The following is a 25,823-nucleotide window of genomic DNA, read 5'->3' on the forward strand; positions in this document are numbered from 1 at the left end:
ATTTCTTTCTCTTTGTCTTGCAATGATTCTATCTTTTTAAACATTGCTATTAATTGACAGCATTCTTCTCTTATAAAATTTTTAAAATATACTTTTTTTACAATGTATGTATATTTTTGCATGGTAACTAGACCACAGGAAATTAATCTACATCATAGTCTTAAACATTATTAATTTGAGACTCCTGTAATTTATAATGAAATATGTGATTTTACTATAATTTTTATAGGTTACATTTTAGTATTTCTGATTGGTGTCATTCCAAAGCTCTCAATTCAGAGGCCTCCAATTACAGACAAAGAACAAAGAACAGTTCTGGCATCAACACTTGGAATTATTTATTGCTTTATCTTATTTAAAATAGTTTTTTTTTTTAAAGATCCAAAGTATTTTTTTAAAATCATCTACTAAAGCTTATTTAGAAAATATATTTAAAACATACATTAAAGCATTATAGAACACATATCATGCTCTTCATCTTTATGACAGCATCTTCTTTTCTTCAGCAAATGATGATTATTTTTCATCAAACACGATAAAGCAATTTTCAAGCATGGAATGATGGAGTAGGGAGAGATAAATAGAAATATTAGATGAATGCTTCACAACTGGGGTAATATACGTGTCCAATTAGAATGGGACAGATGCGGGGGGGGGGGGAATAAAATCTCAAAGCTGAGCATCCTGACTACATAGAATGTTTTTTCATTCCATTCTATGTTAGCAGTGACTCTTTCTCTTACTGTATTTCACATATCTTTTAATAACCTTTTTGAATGAAAGTTTATGAAATAAATTTCAAGATTATTTTCTGTAAGCTGATGATATATGTTCTTTTCCTGAAGTTATATCAGAAAATCAATATTTGTAAAATTGAAACAGTATAGGTTTATATTGATCTATGTGGCTAAATCAAAACTACAGGCTTTGTAGCAGCTTTTTCAGACAGCTACCTACCAACCAGTGGCAACTATCAATTTTAGCTTTCTACTGATAAATCAGCTTGAAAATTGGATGTCAGATTTTTTCAGTGAAGTAGTGATTTTTTGTATGCCCTTTAACCTTTTCTTATATATTAGATTGGTTTATAAGGCTAAGCTTACCTTCTGTAGCCAATTTGTTACAGAGAGAGAGGGGGGGAGGGAGGGAGAGAGAGAGAGAGGGAGGGAGAGAGAGAGAGAAAGAGAGAGAGGGAGAGAAACTTTTGAATGGGAATATTTGCGCAAATAAAGTTCTTGAAACAAATTTCATTTCCCATTTATATTTGCTTGTTGACTTAATTATAAGTATTTTCATATTTTCTTTCAAACATATACTTAATATTTTAGATAGATTTGCATTTGATTCCTGATATTTAAAATAAATTCTACCTTAATATGGCAGAAAGCATTGCTTTAATAAATAAGGAGAGCTTGATTTGTTTTTGTGATATTTAACAATTATTCTTACTACCACTTAGTTATTAAGCAAGAAATTCATTTGTTAAGTTCATATGTGTATTTCCTCTCCCTTTTTAAAAAAATGAGACAAATGGCTCTAAGTATCTTATGACTAAATCTCTTCTGAAAGTAGTTGTATAGTATTTGTTGACTCTACTCTAAATCATAAGTTAACTTAGAATATTGATTAAGAATTCTTCTGATGGATAATTACTATTTGCTGGAGAAAAATGTGGCATATATTGATCTAGACGGAAGTATTTCAGTAAGTTTCCCGTGGTTAATAGTGTTATGTATTAACAGTTGTTATAAAAAGTAACATAGAGGCACATTATAATTATTTTGTAATGAAATGGACGACTTTTATTCTTTTCTGAATCACCTTCATTTATATTTTGTTAAACTGAGCAGCTTTTTTTCTGATAGAACAAGCTTCTTATTGCATTCCTGATCTATATAAATGTCTATTTTCTTAAAATAGCAATGCATTTTCTTTCTTAACACAAAAATAAAAACTCTGCTACTAGATTTATTGGCCTAATCATTCAACTGCCTATCTGTTTTGTGAGAGCTGAAAGCAGCACACATAGTGCTGTGTCCTTCAGGTTTTTCCAATGATAGTAATCTATGATATACTATAGATTAGGTTAAGTAAAAATGAGTGGACACAAAGGCACAAGTGAACCTCCATAGCAAAGAATGGGATTCACTTAGATTCCATAGTCTTTATGAAAATAATATTGCCTTGTACCAATAACTTCAGTAATGTTGCATTGTGAAATAATTCTTGTATTTGTTAAAGGTAAATATCAAGTCAAATCTATTATTACCTTGTTAAAATTACTGAAAAATTGAGATAGTTCCATAGATTATAGAAAATTATGTTGCTAGCTGTGAATCATTCTGTTCATATATCAGCACAGATTCCATACCAAGAAAGCATATATTTTATCACCAATTGGTTTCACTGTTAATTTTTTCTTAATGCTTGGAGCTATAGCTCTTTCTTCAGTTTTTCACTGGCTGAATAGTACAGATGATATATTGTTACTATGATATTTATAGACTGGACTGTGACCTCTTGCCTTTCTGCTTATAGTCTGAATTTAGATAATTCAGCCATTTTCATAAATCATCTGTTCTTCTGTATAGTTCTTTGATCACAATTGGCATATTTTTCATCTTTCTACTGTCTCTAGATTGCTTCATACAGTCTTGTAAGAAGGCATTCAGATTTTAAAATGTTAAACACAATTTAATATACTTAAGAAACAATGTGGAATATTATGGTTTGTGTACTTAGGTCATGTTACATGCCTCAGGAGTGTTGAATGTACATGTAAAATAAAAGTACACGATTTCTGATGTCAGAAGCTTTTGTTTAATTGCTAATGTTATGGTGTATTAATTTGCTTCTGAAAGTATAGTGGAACCAATAAAAGGGGTGAAGTATATGTTACCTACAGTAGAAAGGCACTTAATTTAAACAATGTTGGTAAGATAAATTAAAATCACATGAAGAATGTAATTGATGATCTTGAGTATTATTGACCACAAGTGATAACAAACATAATTTTTCTGGAGATCTTGACATCAGGAGTGGTGTATGTTTTAAAAGTAGTGTATTTTATCAAGTTTAACAATGCTAATGATGACACTTAAAAACAATGAGCATTAATCTGAAATCTGTTGCACTTATCTATGATTACTAAACTAATTATACTATGCAGTACTTTTAAGATCAACGTCATAGCATTTGAGAAGGTAATAATTATAAAAGCACCGAATATGGAAAAAGAATAAATAATCTTTAATTTTAGCAGAAAACAGTAAAAAAAAGTAAAAAAGAAAGTACAGTATTTGATTTATGCGTCTAGCACCATACGGCTGTACTGTTTTATTTATTTTTTCCTAAAAGGTTTGCTAAACTGGCACCATGTGTAGAATAAAGGAAATTTATAAGCTTCCCTTGGTCAGATTTGTGATAGCTGGAGTAGGCTTGTTTCTTCTTTCAACACATTGTTAGACATCTTTATATGACGCACATTAATCAGCTTTCAATCAACTGTGAAAGAGTTTGATAAGCTCATTACAAAACCACTGCGTACAATAAGGTATCAAAAAATAGAAAATCTAAAGATCATATCAATATAAAATAAAATGTTAGATATTTTCTAAACTTCTTCGGGGCGGTGTTAGAATATTCATATATGCCTTCCCCACCTAGTTTTAATGTTTTACTTATCTAAATTCAACATTACCTTTGCTGAAATTATGAAATTAGTAGGTAAATAATTATTTGAAGTTATAAAAGTCTGTTTCTGATTTTAAACTATATAGCAATAATATTTCATTTCAATGTAATTGTGAGCAATATTAAGCAAAATTAGTTGAAACAAACCTACTCTATTTAGCAAGCAGTGGATCCATTTGCAAAAGAGACCATTTTGTTGTCCAATAAACCACTACTATACCCATTTTAAATTACCCCACTATTACATTTTTGATAAAGATAATAAATGTCTATAATCAAAGCAAGAACAATTTAAAATAGGAAATACTATTTTCCAACAAACACAGTGTTATTTTCCAATCTACAGAGTATTAAACTGCAACCTAAGCCACTAGCTAAGAACATAGGTTCACTTACACAACTTCCTCAAATAAAAGTTTAGTAACTGAGGTCAATGAATATATTGTAAGGACTAGCATATTAAGTATCTCCCCTTTAAAGCTTTATATACAGTAGGAAAATTAAATAGATAATAACATGAGCTAATGACTGGAAGCAAAATCTATGTAACGAATTTACAATCTTATAATTTAGTTAGAATGTTGATATTACTTAATAACAAAGTGAAAGATTAGAAAACTTTTACTGAGCTCCACATACACTACTGAACTTTATAGAATATAAAAAACTAATATTACATTTAGAGGAACAACCAATCATTTCCAGAGATCATGTAAATAACTGTAGGCTGATAAAATTACGGGAAATGACTATACTTGATCAGAATTACTTTCATCTGCCTTTTGTTAGAGCAGGCATTTATTTCACTTTTCAGCTGTGAACAGCAAGAGGCCAGCTGTGGCCAAGAAGGCAGCAAGCAATGAACTAATATCAGATTGAGCTCTCAGAAAATGCGGCTCTGAAGGGGAGGGGGAGGGAGAGAGAGAGAGAGAGAGAAGGAAAAAGAGAAAAAAGAAAGAAAGAGGGAGAAAAAAAGAAAGGAAAAAGAAAGGAAAGAAAGAATATAGAAGGAAAGAAGGAAGGAAGGAAGGAAGGGAAGGAAGGAAGGGAAGGAAGGAAGGAAGTCCTACAAGTTACAACTATTTAAAATGGTATCCAATGGATTTAATTTAAGGCAAATTAAATTCTTGTACTGTGGTAAAAAAAAATTAGAAAAACACAAACCAGCTTGACCAAATATAATTAATGCAGAAACAACTATGTTTTATTATTACTTTTTGCAAGCTGTGGATTCTTGGCTGGATTCATAATCTAAGCAGGGTCAGGCTTGGATAATACTTGAGTTGGAGACCTTTAGGAAATGTCAAAGTCTTAAACTACATTGGAAAGCTTTTTAAAAACTCCTGAAAGGCAGTGATAAACACAACTGTATTTCTGCCAAGAAAACTATATTGTCACCATGTCTACAAAGTCACCAGGAATCGAGCACAATCTTAAGGGGATAATCACCATATCTTACTAGTCCCAAATCTGCATTTTAATATTTTTACAGGCTAATAATTAAAATTAAAATTAATCTAAATTCTTTACAGTTGTTCTAAAACTGCATGGCCAATATGTTTTTAAATTGTATTACATTTTTAAAAAGTCATTATTCATGGTCCATGATACCGTACTGCTGAACAAATATGAGTCCATTTACTGAGATACTGATAAGCCATTAACTACAGTATTTGAATCGCTATATAGCAATGTATAGAATATCAATATGGGTTCATTTTTCTTTTTAGACATATTTGTATCATCTACTTAAACGTTAAGTAAGGATATTTTCTTTTAAATTTCCTTGAGAGGAACAGCTGACACTGGGAAAGGATAGAAAGGGTTAGAAACCCTATCCACAAATTCTAATTGTGGAGTGAAATCTTCCATAATTCAGGAAGAAATTTAACCCATCAAGATTAGTGAGCAACCAGAAAAGAACAGTTTTTTTTATATGTGCTCAAGGCAAATGACCAGTTTTCTTTAAAATTACTTTTCTATAAAGTATAGAATCCTGGTTTTTCTTTGCTGTTACATGTCCTTATGTAATTACCCATCTAGTTGCCTTCTAGGTCAACAAAATACAGAAGTGCATATTACACAAAAGGAACAAGAAGGAATGAGCTAAAGAAATTGGTGGTAGAGGATAAAATAAAAAGAAAGCAAATCTGACTAAATCTACTTAGACCATTAATGCTATTGCCAGCATTTGCGTGGCTGAAAAATTACCTATTGTGTACTTGTCCCTAAATATTTTACTGAGATACACAAATTCATTTGCTTGCTATAGGCTTTTTGAGGCAGGAGGGGGCACATAGTGCTGTTCTAACTTATTCTTCACTGCATTTTCCTTATCAATCAAACACACTTTAGTTTTATCTAATAGGTCTGCACTTTTATTATATCATATAATTTATCTAATATTTCCTACAGATTTAGATTGTCAGCCAGAAATATAGTATCTCTGTGTTAAAAATAAATTACTACAATTTATAAAGAGGAAATACCATACCACACATTTTTGTCTCACTGCGTAGTCAGTATTTATTCTTTTGTTAATTTATTTATATCAATTAATATGGCTACCTATCCTGTTCCTTATAGAAAAGAAATTACGTATTTTTTGGAGTATAAGATGCTCCGACGTATAAGATGCTCCAAAGTATAAGACACCCCTAGCTTTTGGAGAGAAAAACCAGAGAAAAAATTTGCCTCCCAGCAATTTGCCTCCTCGCAGCAAACAGCAAAAAGTACAGATGATACACACTGTTTGTGGTGTTACATTTCAGACTATACTTGTACAGATGCTGTTAAAATTGATGTGGCTTTCTGAAAGTATATGTTATTCTCTTCTATTTAAAAGAAGATACAATAGCACTGGGCCTCTTCAGATCAAGCATTTATTTTAAAAAGCTTCTTCATTGTGTTAAGTTGTCTAGAAAAATAATAAAGCAGTCTTGAAAAAATAAGTCTAATAATTTGAACATTTTATAGGCATTTATAGTTATTGACTTACCTCCTTTCAGCAAACAGCCTGTTCTAGTTTAGCCTGATTAGCCCAAGGAAAAGAAATCTGCCTCTGTCTCCCAGCAATTTGCCTACTTGCAGCAAACAGCAAACAGCTCCTTTCAATTTCAGTTTTAGCACGGGCCTTCCAATGATCAGCTGTTTCAGGCTGCAGGGATTTCCATAGCCTAAGGCCGCCTCCGCAAGCCCCATTTCCCCTGTTTGCTGCAAGGAGGTAAATTGCTGGGAGCCAGGAGGCAGAGGGTGGGGGGGCAAGGGGTGGGCAGGGTTACCCAAATTTTCACCCTCTTTTAGGGGGGGAGTGTGTCTTACACTCTGAAAAGTACGGTAAAATACAATATAAACACCATGTACATTTAAATAAAAATTAAAGTATATAATTCCAGCTGAGTAGCTCCCAAAAATACAATTTGCTAATAACAGGCTTGATTACTTTTCTGGCCTCCATGCCAGAGAATCTCTCCAAATGGGACAGGTAGAGATGATGAGCATAAAGCAGTCCCTAATCCCATGTTATGTACAGTAGACAATGGCAAACCACTTCTAAATTCCCGACTCATATGTATTAGGGGAAGTTACAATAGAGATAATAGCAAACCAAATGGATTGTATGAGAATATTTAGGTATTTTTGAAATTGTATATAAAATAATTTGAGAAAATACAAATTTTATGTAGTCTTATGACAATTGAACTCATAATTGGAAAAATGTATAATTCAGAAAGTTTGTTCCCTTTAAACAATTTGTCTAACTTGTATAGAAATGCCAAGTGTACATTACTTCAAATTACAAAGAAATTTAAAACACTAAAATGGTATTTTAAAATGTGGGTTTGAGTTCTTACATTGTCGTCCCTCTTTCCTTCTCCTTTTTTCATTTCATAGTAGGCTAACTTAGTTAACCTATGAAATTTGTGATCATGGCAACATTGTGGATGGTTTTAGTGTGTTTTTATTTCATATTCATCACAACCGACAGTTGTGTCCAATTCTGACTCTCTTCCCCAAGAAGAAAAATTTTGAGTTCAATCATTTCCATATACATCTGCTAGCAATATTTTCTTTTCTGATGTTTTCCTTCCATAGAAGAAGATTTATCTGTGCTCAAGGGTTCCCCCCCCCTTTATGGCAAAGTTCAATGTTCATCTTTTGAACAGTGGCAGTTTCAGCAGCGATGCCTCTTTAAATTTTCTTAATGTTAACATTTAAGGTAATTTTAACAGCTTCCAGTAGTTACATTTCCTTAGAGAATAAATTGTTAAAACGATCATCTTACAGTGGCACTGACCATGAACTTTCTTACTTAACATAGAAAATTCTAATTATAATATTTCTATTATGCAATTAATTACAGTAATTCTACACAGTTTTATGTTTAAATTGTCTTAGGCAGGAATCTTTTTTCACATATATAACTTTAGTAGTGCATTCCTAACTTATTTATTTTTCAATCTGATTCTCCATGTCAACATATTAAAATTGCATTATCTACTATTTTCTATTACATTCATTTTACAAAATAGGAAGATTGGAATTGTTGTGTATTATTCTAATTTCTTTAGAATTAGTACAATTTCTTCTGAAATCAATGGATTCACAGTGGTTTAGATTCTCTATTAAGCCAGAGGCGTAATCATTTTTAGTGATGTAAGATGATTATCATATATCAGCATAGCAGATTTTTACCAAAGTTTTTATAAATAACTATGGTTACAACAACATTTAACAAGAAAGATTGTTGGCATTAGAATAATGTATGTTGATTTTTTTCCTGCAGCCTGAGATGCCAGGTGTAAAAGAAAGCAATTTTGTGTGCAATCTAATTTTGTTTTGGGGAAATAAATAAGATTAAGAAGACCCTCAAGGTTCATTGGTTTTGAAGTAACTTTGAAACCTAGGTAGTTTTTTAGTGCCAGGAGAGTAAGAGGTAGAAAATTCAGAAATGGGAGAAGGAAATGAGAGAAATAGGGACGAGAATGGGAAGCTGGAAGATATATATTTTATGAAGAAGCTGAGAATGCATGAAAGGAAAATGAGATAAAAAACATTAAGGTGTGTAATTGGAACTGAAGAGAAGATGGAAGGAAAGAAGTGAAAAGAGGGCAATCTGGATGTTGTAAAAGTGAGGAGAAACAAAAACAAATAATGAGCTAGAATTGTCAGAGAATGCAACATATTGGAAAACTAGAGAAAGAGATTTATTTATTTTTATAACCTGACCACATTCTTCTCAGAGATATTTTTTTTTTGTAATGTTGTCAGCAAGGAAGGAAAGACATAGCAATTCATCGCTGATTGGGGAAGAGAAATCATGACTGTTATTACTGTTTGGAAACACGATGGTTTTACAAAGGTAGATGATGAAGAATTGGTTCAGAATATGACCAAGCAAGCTTGGGATTGTTTTACAGCTGCCCTTTCCTAAATGGCTAGTTTCAGTTTGTAAGACAAGACACGTGGTAGAATATGGTAGCACCCATCAGATACTTAAAGGATATCTCATAGAAAAAATGTTAAGACTTATTCATCTTGTTTTTGAGTATAGGACATGTAATAATAAATTTAAACTTTGGGAGGGAAATTCTGACTGAATGTTAGAAACTTTCTAAAAGTAAGAATAATTCAACAAACCAAAGTGTGCTTTCTCTTGTTAGATAATTCAAGCTGGGGCAGATAGTCACTTTTCTGGAATGCTTTACAAGTGGGCCTAGCTTACCGATCACTTATTCAACTTTGAATTTACGAAGTCACCAAAAAAGGAGATTTATGACCAGTCCTCAAGTTTCAACCTTCACAGCGTTGCCACCTGAAGTCACATGATCACAAATAAGGCACTTAGCAACCACATTTACAATGGTCACTCTGTTCTATAATCACATGATCATTATTTGTTACCTTCATAGACAGCTTCCAACAAGCAAAACCAAGGGGAAAGCTAGCAGGAAGTCCTAAGTTATGGTCACATGACTTAATGACTGTGGGAGATTTGCTTAATCACCAGGGTCAGAACTTAGAATGCTGTCACATTATATTTCGCTTCATGATTAGCATTTCTAATCAACTGTTGCTGGTCCTATTTGTAGTCAGTACGTGAAAATTATCTATTTTAATTCCTGCACTTAGACTCAGTGGCCTAAGTACCTCTTCTAATTCTATGTTTTTATGATAGTAGCTAATATCTTAATATATAATTAAAACAGCCTATCAGAAGCAATGAGAGAGAAGCCAGTTTTTCTTAAGTATGTAGACTTACTCATAAAATTAGCATCTTTCGGCACTCATGACTACTTTGATGGAGAAAATTTAGAAGTCCAATTGAAATACTTTCATAGAACAGAATTAACCCGTTGAGGTGCTTCATTTATTGTCAAAACAAAAAGAATGTTAAGAATTAAATAATTGTAAGTATGGTATTAGCTGATAAGACTGGATAGGTTTTCTAAAGGAATATTAAGCCCTCATGCTTCAGTGCACAAGACAACTGCTAACTGATGGAAGTTAAGTGCAGTCCTATCCCTGGTGTGACATTTATTGCATAAATGTCAGCCATAAAGTTTTTTTGCACCTTCTTTGGAAACATTTAGGACTTTCTTGTTCTCAGGTTTATACAGCTGAAACAGTTGTCTCTATTGCACTTAGAGAAATAGTTCTTTTATAAGCTACTAGGTCTAATATTTCATTATTAGAAGAAACAGACATTACTTTTTGTAATTTGATATAATGCTAATATTTGCACAAAGAAAAAAATGACTGAACTAGAATTTCCTCAAATGGGACTTCTAAATTTGCTCACTTCCACATTAATACCTCTAAAATCCCTGCCAACAACAGAAAGTTTCTTGTTCTCTTTTAACTTTATTGTCATTGCACCTCATACAACGAAATTAAATGCCATCTTCAGTGTACATCATACATAAGAAAACTATAAAAATAAAACAAAAACACATCCTTTTCATTCTATACTATTGAATTGAAAACCCTGATACTGCATTAATATTACACTATACTGTAGAATTCCATATAGTTACTGCTCTAGGATAGAAGCAGTTTTTCAGCCTATTTGTCCTTGTTTTTATTGTCCTGTACCGTCTGCCAGATGGTAATAGTTCAAAAAAAAGGGGCCCAGGATAATATGGACTTTCTTAAGGCAGTGGGAGTTATAAAGCTCTTCCAAGGGGGGGAGAGGGCAACCAATGATCCTCTGGGCAATGTTGTTAACCTTCTGGAGCACTGTCCTATCTGCCACTGTGTAAGTGGCAAACCATACACAGGTGCTGTTAGTTAACATACTCTCTATGGTGCAGCGGTAAAAGGTCACCAGCAGTTTTTCATTCAGTTATTGTTTCCTGAGAAGTCTCAGGTGGTATAATCTCTGCTGGGGCCTTTTGACCAGTGCTGCAATGTGATTACCCCAGATCAGGTCCTCTTTTATGATAACACCCAAATAAACTTAAAACTGGCCACTTGCTCCACTTGCTCTCCATTGATAACCAAGGGCTGGATGTCTGATCTATTCCTTCTATAGTCCACTATAAGCTCCTTGGTCTTATTGATGTTAAGGTCCAGGTTAAGGTCTCCACAACACGAAAGCAACCAGTCTACCTCATCTACCTCATCTCGATAGATTCATCTCTGGGGGGGATGAGTCCCATCACTGTTGCATCATCTGAAAATTTAATAATAGTATTATAGGTATGAGTGGGAATGTAGTCATATACATAAAGAGTATAGAGTAAGGGACTACACACACAACCCACCACCCTGTGGTGTACCCGTGCTAGGGATTCAAACTGCCAACCTTTTTGATCGACAAGCTCAGCATCTTAGCCACTGAGCCACCACATCCCCTAGTTCTCTTGCTTACAAGTAACTATATATGTCATGTAACCAACAAGGAAAAAATATTTATTAAATCTGAGGCCACACAAACATATAGTGAAACATTCACAACAATTAAAGTATATGCTTAAAATTACATAAAGTCCAAGGTGCGGGATGATTTTGATATAACAAAGATGGGAAATTTCACCCATATCCACCTGAATATCCAACTCCCAGGCCATTTGCTTAAATTCTGCTAGGATTTTACAGGACATAGCATAAGTAAGACTGGTTATAACAAACAATGTATACAGTATCTGATTCTGGCAATTAGTTTTTGCAGTGTTAATTTAATCTATTATTAAGATAAGATGAACCATAGATGTCCCCTAAAGGATTTGCTTTGCCTAAGGTCTTATGTGTATGTTGCACAAATCTCAAAAGAGATGCAGCTCAGCTCTAATCGTGTTAGCCCATTACAAGCTTAATGAAGGAATGTGTACTATTGTTTTTAGAAATTTAAATTTTATGGGCTATAAAATTCCTTTAGATACAAAAATTTAATTCTTGTGGGTTCTTTTGGACACACAACTGGGTTTCATAGCAACATACTTATAACTTTGGCTTTAAATAACAATACAAATAGGACAAAATTTCTAAATGTATTAGAATAGTCATGTTTCAGTTCCATCTTTAAAATGATGTCATTTTGTAGGATTTCAGAGACCAAGCTTCTCTATGTTATTCTTGTTGTGTGAAATATAATATATCCCTATGAAGGCTGTGTGGCCCTGTTTCTATTATCATCTAAATAAGTCTTAAAAACACAGGTTTCAAAAATTCCTTGGGCAGGTTGACCCTATATTGTTATAGGGATTTTTTTCTTCCTGTTCTTGGTTTTTCCTTCCCCGGTATAGTAACATAGAACTCTATACTAATTTGGACAGCTTTTAATCTCAATAAGCAGATCAAATTATATTATTATTACTGTACTTTTATTATGGAGGTGCAATGGCTCAGTGGTTAAAAACACTGAACTTGTTAGCTGGGAAGCTGACAGTCTGGGTTCAAGATCTGAGTGCCACACATTGAGGAACGCCTGTTCCTTGCTCCAGCTCCTCCCTGCCTAGCAATTTGAAAGCATGCAAATGCAATAGGTACAACTTTGGTGTGAAGGTGACAGTGCACGCTTGGCATATAGCCATCCTGGCCACATGACCAGAGGACAATGCTGGCTCCCTCAGCCAAGAAACAGAGATTAGCCCTGAGCTCTAGAGTCAGACACAACTAAACAGGGAAACATTTCCTTTTACCTTTACTTTCATTACATATACTTGTAAATTCCTAGAATATATCTTGAGAGATGGCATATTTATGAAATATATATACCATCTCTCAAGTCATACTCTAGGAATTTAGAAATTTTAAGTATAAATTACAAAGATTCTTAAATAAATGATTTGGTTAAATTGAAAAAAAATGGATCATGACATTTTGTTTCACAACTTTTAAAATGTTTTAATAATTTTGAATAGGTATTGACAAACTTATATTTATTTTTATGATTTACATACATCACCTCACACAAATGACTTTGAAAGCATCTTACAAGCATAAAGAAAAATCCAAAAAAATATTATTTATTCATAACATTGTTTTCATACCTGAAAATATGTACATTTTATTGGCTATTTCTCTTGTCTTATGTAAGTCAGTGTACCAGTTCCATCATGCTGAGTATCAATTTGCATTAATTATCACTTTTCGAAATACAGTGAATAATCATGTGGGACAGAAGGCACATACAGTGTACCAGGGAATTATTGTTTCATCTGCCATGTCAATCATGCAATATCTGAGTTTGATCTGGGTTTATATTCAGGAATTGGCATTGTCTTGTTTTCTGCATGCATTATATTTAATATAAACTTTGTGTTTATTTTAAATGCCAATATAATCTATTTCCTCCAACCCAATATTGAAAGACTCTGTAAATGCAGTCTTTAACCATAATTTTAATTTGCCCTTGAGGCTGGTCAAAATGCTCTATAAAAATATGTTCTGGGAAGTGATATTATGCAAAATGATATATTGCAATGAGGCTTTGGATAGGTGCCTTTCTTTCTTTACCGGGTATCTGTCCTGAATGAATGTTATAGATGAATATGTGAAGGAAACAGCTTCATTCCTCAGGAAGAAACAAAAAAAAAAATCCCAAATAGAGCTGGTAAAGAAAAACACAAGAAACAATATTAGAACAGTGTAAAGATGCTGAACATGAAATCAAACAAGAAAAGACTTTCAAGACATCTCTCATGTGGGTTTGCTGAAGATTCCCAGTTGGCAAAAATTTATTGTATTTTACATTTTAGTTTTATATGGCCTCCCAATAAGTTTAATTTATTTTAATTTAGTTTAGTTATGGGCTATGAATATATATTGAGGAACCTGGACTGGAAAAAGATGGTTTTTAAAATGGAGAAAGAAACATCAATAAACTGTGCTATATTTATGATACTACTTTGTTAGCTGACATGCTGTAGTAAATTGTCTTGAAAACCAAGGAGCAAAGTGAAAAAAAATTAAATATAAAGACCAAACTAATAACAACACAACGGCCTTAAAACTGACAATGAAGATATTGCCATGAAACTTATTTTCTGCCTTTTAGGATCAACCAACAACAGTAATGGAACAAGCAATCCAAAAGTTGAGGATGCTCCATCACTGGAAGCTTTTAAGAAGAGACTGGCCAGCCACTTGTCTGGACTGACATAGGGTCCCCCTCCTTGAGCAGAGGGTTGGACTAGGTCCCTTCCAACTCTGCTATTCTGTTAAAAACCTGCCATAGACTAGCACTTAGTATAGTATCAATGAAGTCCTTAGAAAAGTTAATCAGATGCTGGGATATGTTTACATATACAAAGATCAGAATCATGCAAGCAGTGGCTTTCTGGTTACACTCTGTGAAAGCAAAATGTGGACTTTCAAAAAGCAGAGTAATCTATATTTCAAGTAAACATAATAAAATGAACATCTGTAACTATGTATATATAGTTAGTTAGTTACTGTGAACATATTTAAAAAAGAAATACATGGATAAATAAATAAAAAGATTACTGTGACACTTGATCTTGTAGAATTTCAACAATTGTAGTGCAGGCTATGAAATGCATTTGCTCCAGATTTGTTTTCAAGACAATTCTTGCAAATAACAACAATAACAACAACAACAACATAGAACATCTTGCAAGTTTCACATAGAGTGTGCCAGTAATTAGACAATTCTATTGTGTGGTATTATTAAGCATAACCCTAAAGCAGTGGGATATTCAAGAGAATTGCAGTAGGTCATCTTAAATGATAGTTAGGTTAATATGGAAGCAGATGCTCCACTGTTTCTCACTTCATAGTCATTTGTGGGGGAGGTAAGGTATGAAGGAACCATCAGTTGGAAGTATATTTAACCTTGTGGCCCCAGTTTCTTCATACAAAAGTCACAGGATGTGGTCAAACATTTTCTGCAGCCTAATTATAAAAATATAAGCCATTGGGTTAAAGGTCATTTGTATAAAAGAGGAATAAGCACCCTTCCATTCCCTTATTACCAATTACTCTGTACAATTATGTAAATAAACTTGTTTTATTTATCTCAGCAAATTAATTTTCCTTAATAACATGTACCGGTAGTTACTGAGAAAAATGACCATATCACATTGAAAGAATAGTATTTATTTATTTAAAGATTTTATATGGTCACCCAATAAGAGTACAATCATGACTTGATCATCCATCAACATCATAATAAATGCTAGTATCCAAAACAATAATTGTTTGCATTTTGGTTTAGTGCTGAATTGTTAATTTTGAGATTCTTGAAAGTCTCACGTATACTAAAGAAAAAAATAATTTTCTGTCCAATGAAAGCACATATTTGCATTTTCATGCAAATTAACAATAGTTTCTGAGTCATTATGTGGAAGTTTAATATAGATTCTGAATGTAAAACAGGCAATGTAACATGAACATGGCTATGGTTGTTAATGGCTTGTTTTCGCTGGAAGCTATAAAATCATCCAAGGACTCTGTTGGTGTTAGAATAATAATTTACCTATACAATTACCACATGGTGGATTTTTGCAGCTCTAATTCTGTGTTATTAATAATGAATAAAATTGCAATTTTCTCAGGTTGCTTGGGGCAATGGGGAATTAGTTCAATGAATATTTCAGTGCATTATTTTAATCATAACTCCACAGATTTCAAGTGGCCAGTGTTTTATACTTTTAAGTTTACTTTTCTAAAGGATTGTAGTAATTAAAGTGAAAAATATTTGCTCTTAGTCCACTCTATGATTTACAGTTCTTTTTAAAAACACACAAAAAAGCAAGCTGTGTCATTAATACTTGTAATTTGATACTGCATTTGTTAATGGCCTTCTTCTGATTAATGGCTTTTTTTTAGTAGGCAAAACATTCTGAGATAGGGAGGCAGAATCCGTGAATATTTAAATGAAAGGAAAGAAGTTATTGAATATTCTTATTTTAAGAATTCATATATTTGTTTGTAGTTTGTTTGTAATCACTGAAACAAACATATACTTTATACGGCTTTTTTTTCTAATCAATGGTACACAATTTACATGTAGATGCTGATTATTATTTATTTTTTTATTCTTTAGCCAACTGCATGATTTTTGGCGCTTAGATTACTGGGAAGATGATCTTCGCCGACGGAGACGGTTTGTTCGCAATGCTTTTGGCTCCACCCATTCTGATGCATTGCTTAAAGCTGCTGGAGAATATGGTCAGTATCACTGTAACATTCCTACTGTCCTAAATGCAGTTGGAATTGTTATTAAACTCTGTTTGAATGAAATCTGTCCATTTTTGTTATAGTATTTTCTATTTTTTTACATTTAGCATTTACTTATATAGCTGAATACATTTCAATATTGTTAACAGTAGCTTTCAAGCTTGTCCAGTTTGTATTATATTTAAATACAGGAGTGGGGACATTATAATAATGTATACACATAAACGAAAACTGTAAATACAATAATAATTCTGTTATTTTTAGAAAAAATATGGTTCATTGAATCCAAAGAAAGAGGTAGGCTTTTTTTCTGACAAGGTAAACATAAAAGGACTTTCACATTTCTCAGTGTTATAAGTCTCTTTCATTTTAGAGAATACAGAGACAAGCCCATTCTTGGAAGCTAAAAATTGAGAATAAGATAACCTTTCTGAAAAGCACTCTGCTCTAAAAAGTATTTTTTTATTTTTCAGTTAAAGAGGGAGACTTATTGTACTGCTTAAAGCTGGCAGTGTGTATGGAGACTTATATGTATATATAAAAAGCTCCATTGTCAGAGTGAGCTAATAAATTTGCAAATAGCAAATCATCTATCAGAGATTTAATAAGTCAAGTTTAAATGAAAGAATTTATAATCTCATTGAATTTATTATGTAAATTATTCCAGAAATTTATTCCACAGTACTAACCTCCGTAGTTTGGTTGAATTATGTAAGTTTAGTAATTTAGTAATTTTATATACACTCTCTTGATCTCTGATTAATATGATTTAACTTTATAAAAAAATGACTAAAAGTTGGAAACTGCAGAAAAGAGAAAAAACCCTGAAATAGAGCAAATATATGAAAAAAGAATGAAGAAACTATTTGGTAACTATAGGCCTAATAATAGAAATCTTAGTTTATGTGCCACAATTTAATTCTTATCAATAATTTTTATTTTGCTTTTAATGAATGACTCGTGCTGAGATATGTCAGACTAAATTTCATGGAACTCATATTTGAGTAGCATATAGGATTGCATAATTATAATTCTTGGACGCTGCTACATTTAAAGTCTTTCTCTGATTTCTGTAGTATGGTTAGTGTTGTTTTCAGATCCCTTTGTTTCAACTCTTTTGAAAATATAATTGAAACAGTATAAGTGCTGTTTCAGATTTGTTTAGATTAGTAAAATATTTTAAAGGTTTATATAGCATATAGCATTTTCTATAGATTTTATATTATATAGTATATTCTGAGATTTTATGATACTGCTTCTCTAGAATGCCATGTATAGATCAGATTGCTCTGTGTACTTCAATAATACATCATTGACTGGCAGCAACTTTCCATACTTTCATTCAGGAATTTTTGATATTAGAAGATGAATGAACCTTACAGCATTTGACTTGCAAAGCTGTATTTCTTACTAATCTTGATATGTCTTCAACCAAGAAGTCTGGAAGTAAAATTATGTTACAGGTCATCCTAAAATACAACCTCTATTTTATTTTATTTCATGTCATTGTTATTTTTGTAATTTATGTTAAAGAACAAGAGGGAATAGATGCCATAGGAAAAAAAAGGACAGTAATTCCTGATTAGTGTGAAGTACAGTATTGGTATAGACAATATAGCTGCATCCTGCTGTTCTTAGCCTCTCTTCCCTTGACCCTTAGCAATGACTTTAATAAGGATTGCTGCATGGGAGACATTTTAACTTTCCTCCTCCAGTGAACTAAATTCTGTCTCTTCTCTGGTGTGTGTGTGTGTGTACATACCGTATTTTTCGGAGTATAAGATGCACCTTTCCCCCCCCAAAAAGAGGGTGAAAATTTGAGTGTGTCTTATACACTGAATGTAGGTTCACCCACCCCCATCAGAGACCATGGAGACAGTGATGGTCTGTGGCAATCCCTGCAGCCTGGAGCAGCTGATTGGGGGTATTCCGGTAGTCCGATCCACCCGCCAATCAGCTGTGCTGAATCAGGCTGCAATAAGTGCTAAAGCTGACCTGGTTGGCCGGAGTTTGCAGCAGCAATCACATTCAGAAAGCACAGTAACTGATTCACCAGGATTCAAAATAATAATAATATACAATATATTACCAAAAGCAGGTTTTCCAAGGTAGCAATAAATACAAGCAAAACATAGCCAGGGTCCTTCCTGTCTCTTTCGGAATCCAAATAGTCCTCATTGGCTGACTTAGTTGCTATGTCTATTCATTGGATGACCTTGTTACCATATATCATATACCATATATGAATACCATGGATGCTGGTAGGCAGAGGCAGAATTTTTTTTATTTTCCTTCCAAAAACTAAGGTGTATCTTATACTCCGGAGTGTCTTATACTCCGGAGCATCTTATACTTCGAAAAATATGGTACATATGTATATGCCCCCTTGTATAAATAGCCACGTCTGACCCATCATGCCATGACAATTAAAAAGGGATCTCTCAATACAAATTGCTGTCGTATGCTCTGTCTAGGTTACTACAATCAGTCTTGCTTATTTGTAATCTGAAACTAACAGAGGGCAAGAGCAATAAGCCACATTTATGTAGATACATAGAAAAGTATATTCACAAAGTGCCAAAACCCCAAAATGAAACTGTTTGTTATTGTGCTTAAAAGGAGGGTTTTTTTAAAAAAAATGTTTACTTCCCATGATACCATGTATGTGGAGAAATGTAGATAGTGTCATTACTGTTTATATTACAAATCACAGTGGAAAGATGTTATCTTTTGCAATTTTAAAGTCCTTTTTTTTTCTAAAGCTTTCAGTATCAAAATTAAGAACAGTCTTCCAGAAGAATTTAAAACAGCTTTCACTGAGATTAAGTCCAGAGAAATTTTACCTTGATTGGAGGGAAGGGGGGTAGTTTGGAGGCTTTACTTATGGATTTTAATATTAAAACTTTTACTTGACGCAACTGTATAAGAAAACATCCTTAACACTGATGTTATTTTTATACCTCCTGGTGATACTAATGAGTTGAATAATTTATGAGGTTGTCATGTAAAAAGGATTTGGTGCAGTTTGATGTATTTTCAACCTCTGGTGCTGGAATGTGATTAATAAAGAGCTGGAGGCACAGCATTTTTTTTCCATGGGGGCTTAACTTTCATTAGGGATTTTTCATCACTTTTATTTTGATCATTTTATATCTCTTTTTTATTACTAGAATCACATATAAGAAGTACTGTAGACAAAGCCGTTGATTTTCGTTATATACATAAGTTGCAAGTTACAGAATATAATTCACTGTCCACAAATAACTTCATAGTAGGAACAACAAAAGGAAAAAATGAATTATATGGATGTGTGAGGGTTTTTTGTTTTAATTTTATTTTGGAAATAGTAGCATAAATACTGCTTTACGTTTCTATATAGAATAGACTGACAGTTATCATTCTGGGCAGGGGGGGGGGAGTTGTGATTAAATATCACAGCCAAGAAATGTTTAGTCAGAGCCTAAGTCAGCAAGCTCATCTGGGCCTGTGATCAAAGGCATCAGCTTAAATAGGTCTGATCAGGCATTGCAGACAAGGGCAGGCAGCCTCAGCTGAGCAAAAAATCACAGAGCAAAGATGACAAAATTAATCAGTCAATTCTTTGGCAATAAATAACAAGATATGCTGAGGTCTGCAGATGAGAGAATTTCTAGGTTCTGCGGAGATGCATCTACTTAATGCCTGATTTATCTAAGCTTGCATAGCCATCAAGACATGACCTTGATGAATAAAAGAGCACTCTCTAACTAATCCAGGCTTAAATCAGTATTGATAGTGAACACATAGTATATAATAATAATAATATGATGCTAACTGATCAAGGAATACCGGAGTTTTTGGAAATAACAGTTCTCTCTATGGATTTTATACTTGCTCAAGGGAGGAATGGCAGATATTACCTAAAGACGTAACACATTAAAATGTAGTGAAAATGTTTCTGATAATTTGAGAACCTGAAAACTAAACAGCATTAGGTTTATTCATTTTCATTCAACTATTTGAAATTTCAGTTGTTTATATAACATATTTTGTACAGAACGTACCATTAAAGTACCATTCCACATTCAATTCTCTTTTCATTATACTGTATTTCATATTACATAGTAGTTTTGTTAATTATATGGTTTTGTTATTGCCACAGGCAGTTTACAAAATCATCCTGAACCCTGTAGAGAACTGTTTATATAACTGACTGAGTGATTGCTTGACCAAGCTTAACATGATGCCCGTACGAATCTCAAAGCATGCAAATCCAGACTCACAAACTTCTTTAAAACTCAAACCTTTGGAAAGAAAATTTGCAGTATTGCTTTTTCTGTACAATTACATGCTTTTGGAGGTGTTTTGTGCTGGGATAGAGGAATTAGATGGAACGGCTGAACTGAGGTGTTGTTTAGGGACTTGGTTACTCAATACCCTAACCCAGATTCTGACTCTGGATATTCATCTTCACATCTGTTTGTAAACTAATGAAGTAATTCCCTTAACTGGGATTGGAGTGAAAAATAAATGGTCCAAGGATGAAAGTGAAAGGCAGTCCCCTGCTGGTCCTTACCACATTTATCCATGGGGGATGATGTTCTAGCCGATTCTCTTTTTTTACCATGCATTGTCTTCAGAAGGCATCCAGGTTTCATCAGTCTCATTTATTTTTCAATCTAATAAAGATGATCTTAAAGGAAGCAATGAAAATGAGAAAAGCATGTAAATCTGCTTTGCTTAAAAACCTTCCTATTATTTATTTTTGTTTCTAAATTTGTTTAGGTTGGGTTTGGTATTGTATTGGTGCCACTAAGTACCAAATAGAAAAGTGGCAACTGGGGGGAAATGATGTGGGAGGGTATAAAAGTACCTTCCTCCCTTAGGTTTGAAATAATTTGAGTTTACTTACAATTAACATTTTCCTTAAAATAAATTTTATCATTATTTTTCAAAGAATTTTGTTTGCTATATTATGTTGTGATTGCATAATTTGCAAATGTATTTTAATTGGCTATTATATATTCAATAACATATTTGGGGTTATTTTGGAAATAACTCTCTCAGTATAAACATTTAATAAGGGTTTTTTTTGCCTTTCCGAATAAACCAGATTTCTGATAAAGTTACATTTTAAACTTATATTTAGATGAAGGAAGAAAATGTTGTGAAAATTAAATAGTGAAAATGCTGCATGGATTTGAAAGCCAGTACACTCTATTAGCAAAACTGTCAATATAAAAAGTGCATTCCATTTCCACCTCCTCCTCTAATAACCTTTTCTATGTTACTCACAGACAGTTCACATAATCAGAGTATATTGTCAGCTTACTGGAGTTGGGGAAGCATGAAATGAAAATCACTTTAATATTGATCCAATTCTTTCTTGCAAGTGTCCTTGATGTCCTTTTCTCCTGAGCAGTAGCTATTTGTTTTATTTAGGGAAAAACTTGGTTATGACTGCTCTTTGCAAAATATATTTCAGGGCAATCATTATTGAAATAGTTTTTTGCAGCTTATTATTTTTCCCGTATATTTTTTTACACTAGAGTGGCACCAAATCACAAGTAGCCACCATCTCATTTACCAGTCTGTGTTATAAGGCAGCACTCTCATAGCTTAAGATAAGATAAATTAAAGATATGTATAATATGGGTCAAATTATCCAAACATGCCACTTGGGAGATTTTTATTGATAATTGCAACATATAAGGTCATATGTTTTTATCTGTCCAACCATTATGGTACTAACTTTCCTTATGTAACTAAACACTTAAGAATAAGATAACATCCAACATTTTTAGATGTTGTATTTTTTTTTACATAGCATATAAATTAAATACTTTTTAAAATAATTTGAACCCAATATTTATTCTTAAATTCTGGAATGTCACCTACAATAATTACCTTTAGTTTTTAATTTTAGATTCTATAATAGGATATTCTCTCTCTCTCTCTCTCTCTCTCTCTCTCTCTCTCTCTCTCTCTCTCTCTCTCTCTCTCTCTCTCTCTCTCTCTCTCTTCTCTCTCTCTCTCTCTCTCTCTCTCTCTCTCTCGTTCTCTCGTTCTCTCTCTTTAAATTGCAATTTTTCTTATATACTGTATTAAATGGCAAATAGACCTCTTCTAGTAAATATAATTTCATTGGAACCTTGTAGAGTCCTAGCAATACGCTAACTCACTTTCTTTAAAAACCTATTTCAAAATAAATCAACTTCTTTTGGTAATTCGGCATGTGATACAGTTTTCACAAAGTCTCAGCAAAAAAAAAAAGTGTTATATGAACCTGAACATTTTAGAGGCTATGATGGTTGTGATTTCTTCTGATTATATTAAACATTTGGTATTTTATATATCCATAATATTTCCAGATATATGGAAATAAGTAAGTTGAAGTATAAAAAAAAATTGAACCAAATACCAAGAACACCATAGTTCATCCCTGAACTAGATATGTTCTCTTCTGTTGGGCTCAAGAATATATATTTTTTAAATAGACATATATGAGCTATTTCAAACATGGACTAAAGAACTGAAATATATATAAAACCATAGCAATGGCCTCAGGTTCTTAAAAATGCTGAGATAGTATCTACAGACTGAGATCTATAAAACATTGTATTTAGGATACATTGGACTCCCTAAATTTATGCAGAAACCTTTAAATGTTAAAGATGTTAATATAATGATCAATTATATACCAAGATGTTGGAATGTGACTGTTTATTGGAAAGTGTGGTTGCATCAAGAATTGGGAGGGGGGGAGTGTCAGAAAAAAATTATATTAAGAAATTGGAAAAGGGCTATTATTGCAAATGTCAAGAAATCGTGTCAGTAATGTGTGAGCTATCTCTTTTAGAAAAGCAATTTTCTATTAATCAAAGGATTTATTATTTATGTTACTATGGCAGAAATTCTTGATATCTTACAATAATAACTTATATTCTCTATGAGGGCTCCTTCTAAGCTTGTTTGTTTTCTGGCAGATCTTTCGGTACCCAAACTAGGTAACATAATCACTATATTTTGGTTATGAATCATTAGCATAAACCTTTGACCATTGATAAGTATAAAATATAAGATTTTGTTCTTTTTTTCTACTTCTTTTTAGCTTGTATTTTAGTATGAACTCTTAATTTTAAAAAATATTGTTTTGTTTCAAACAAACATATAAAAAGTGAGGGATGGATGTGAAATTTTGTTAAAGAACAATGCTTGCAATAATATTGATAAATAAGTGATAATCAGTAATAAATTAGTGATATTAATAGTGCAGGGTTAACTAATATCACAGTCTCAATTCTGAAATTTAGCAGGTTTTTTAAAAATACCCAAAAGTCACAAAGTATAAAACTATCAAAGATAGTTTATTAGTTGTGATGATTACAGGACAGTCATGCATCTTAATATATCTTATGGGAAAGACAAATGAGAAACTGTCCTTCTTTTGCACGTCCTTTTGACATCAGATTATATTGAGAACAAAATATGGAATTACAGATTTAGAATAGGAAATAAATCAAAGTATTTTCTTACTTAATTTACCACTGTTTTCTTTAACTGGCGATCATATTTTATTGTACGGCATCACCTTTTACAGTTAATGCAGAAGAAAAAGCACTCAAGAAATGATAAATAATAATATACTTTAATGTCCACATCTGAACAAAACTGTTGCATGAAACTTTTTACGAAATTGTTTTTATTTTCTGCCACTTTACCAAATTGAGTTGTAATGTTTTATTTACTGATATTCTAATACAGAGAGTAAAAAACAGCAACATCTTACATTTTTTGTTAGAGGAAGAATTTTATAGAGAGTTATTTAAAAATCAAAAGACATTAGAAACTGTAGGAGTTCAATCAAAATTCAGTTCAATCTATTATGGACAATTATTATTTCAGAATGGTTTTGAGTAAAAAATAAGATAGGCATATTAACAAATGCATTATAAAATCATTAGGTAAAATTTAACCATCACCTTCATAAGCTATTTTAAGTTCTTATGTTAAATACTTCTGAAAAGCAATTATTTTATTTTAAACACCTTGATGTTTTAATTATTACTCATCACAGTAATACAATACTGCTAAACTGGCAGAGAGGTTCAGAATGTATTTCAGATTGCAGCTCAAGAACCATGCAAATAGGACCTCTAGAATTTCGGGTAGAACGGAGCTAAGGAGAACTTCAGATATAATTGAGAATTTATAAAGAACTTACTAGTGAAGTGCATCAAACTGGGATCTTACATCCTGATAGTACTTGTAGATACAGTAGTTCTATAAGGTTGGTACCTTCTTCTGGTGTATTCTTAGATCATATGACTCCGTTAGCAAGTTACCCTTTGCTTTTTTGCTAATACCAGACAGAATAATGATGTGCTTGGCAGGAATCAGGCCAGAAAATTTTTAGTTTATGACACACACAGTTGTGAACAAATTCAAATGCCTTCTTGCCATATTCCTCTGATTCAGCCTGATAGTATGCTGCAATCATATGATTATATTTTGAATATCTTTATTTTACACTTACCTTATAGAGCAATACAATAATAAATAAACCAAAAAATAATATTGCTTAGAAAAGAATTTGTACTTTATCAGGTAGTGAAATAATGGGATTTTAAAAGAGACTATTTATGATCACATAAGAACTTCAGACAATAATAGTGAAAGTTGCACACTGACTAAGTAATTTCAAAAAGAAGCAAGACGAAAGTTTCACCTTACATTTTTATTGTGTATTTTTTTTTTTTACTTGAGCACATTGTTTTATTGTTAAAACAATATAATATAACTTTAGTTATATTGACACAGTTTTAGAAGCCATACAAAGCTGTAAAATATAAGAAAAAGCATTCTTTAAGAAAAGAAATCACCCCATGAAGCTGATTTCCAGATGTTTGGAAACATTAGAATTTCCTGCCAGTACATTTAGGTAACACTAAAATGAGTTAACTTTCCATTCTGCCAGCCCTCTTCAAAGATGAAAGAAAAATCACTGCATAAATTGCCTTATCTATAATTCACTGAAGTAAGCTGTGGAATGAATTCTGAAAGAAGCAGAATTCTCTTTTGGTTAGTATCACAGCTTCTAAACTAACTGTATTTTTATATCCACTTTACCCTTAAAATGAAATTAGTGACTAAAATCAAATAGATGTTAATGAGTTATGATGTTGAGTAGTTTGTTTGAACTGAGTTGTGTGTTTGACTTAGTTTTGGATGTGAATTTTTTTTTTGGGGGGGGGGGCTCTTCAGTCTACTCGTTTCTAAAATCAGCCACATACTGTCTGTGCATTTATTCCAGTAGCCTTGAACTGACTTCTAATAGTTATGGACACAGCAGGTAATCTTTGATGTCTAGCTTGCATACCTAGAACCAGCTGTGACCTGAAGAATCTAAATGAGAATTTACAAGTTTAAGTGACATTTGAGAAGAAAATATGGATGTTACCCAAATCAACATTGATATGTCAAATGCTTTTTTTTAAAAAAACTCT

At 32.5% G+C, this 25,823-nt stretch overlaps 1 protein-coding gene and 1 long non-coding RNA gene across 6 annotated transcripts in view; one reads left to right on the forward strand and one right to left on the reverse strand.

Annotated features, from left to right (window-relative positions):
- Nucleotides 1-25,823, forward strand: part of NBEA (neurobeachin) — a 360,491-nt gene that overhangs the window by 173,614 nt on the left and 161,054 nt on the right. For all 5 annotated transcript variants that reach the window (XM_087721296.1, XM_087721298.1, XM_087721299.1 and 2 more), the window contains one exon: nt 16,205-16,329. In XM_087721296.1, coding sequence (XP_087577422.1) covers nt 16,205-16,329 — 125 coding nt within the window. The remainder of the gene's footprint in view (nt 1-16,204; nt 16,330-25,823) is intronic.
- On the reverse strand, nt 13,064-24,630 carry LOC148044339 (uncharacterized). Its single transcript, XR_015697469.1, has 3 exons — nt 24,542-24,630; nt 20,894-21,010; nt 13,064-13,747 (listed from the first exon to the last, which is right to left on the reverse strand). It is a non-coding gene; the product is annotated as an uncharacterized LOC148044339 (long non-coding RNA).

Source organism: Thamnophis sirtalis, unplaced genomic scaffold (genome assembly GCF_051295495.1).
Source record: "Thamnophis sirtalis isolate CommonGarterSnake01/CBP01778 unplaced genomic scaffold, rThaSir2_p1.2 scaffold_8, whole genome shotgun sequence".
NCBI lineage: Eukaryota > Metazoa > Chordata > Lepidosauria > Squamata > Natricidae > Thamnophis > Thamnophis sirtalis.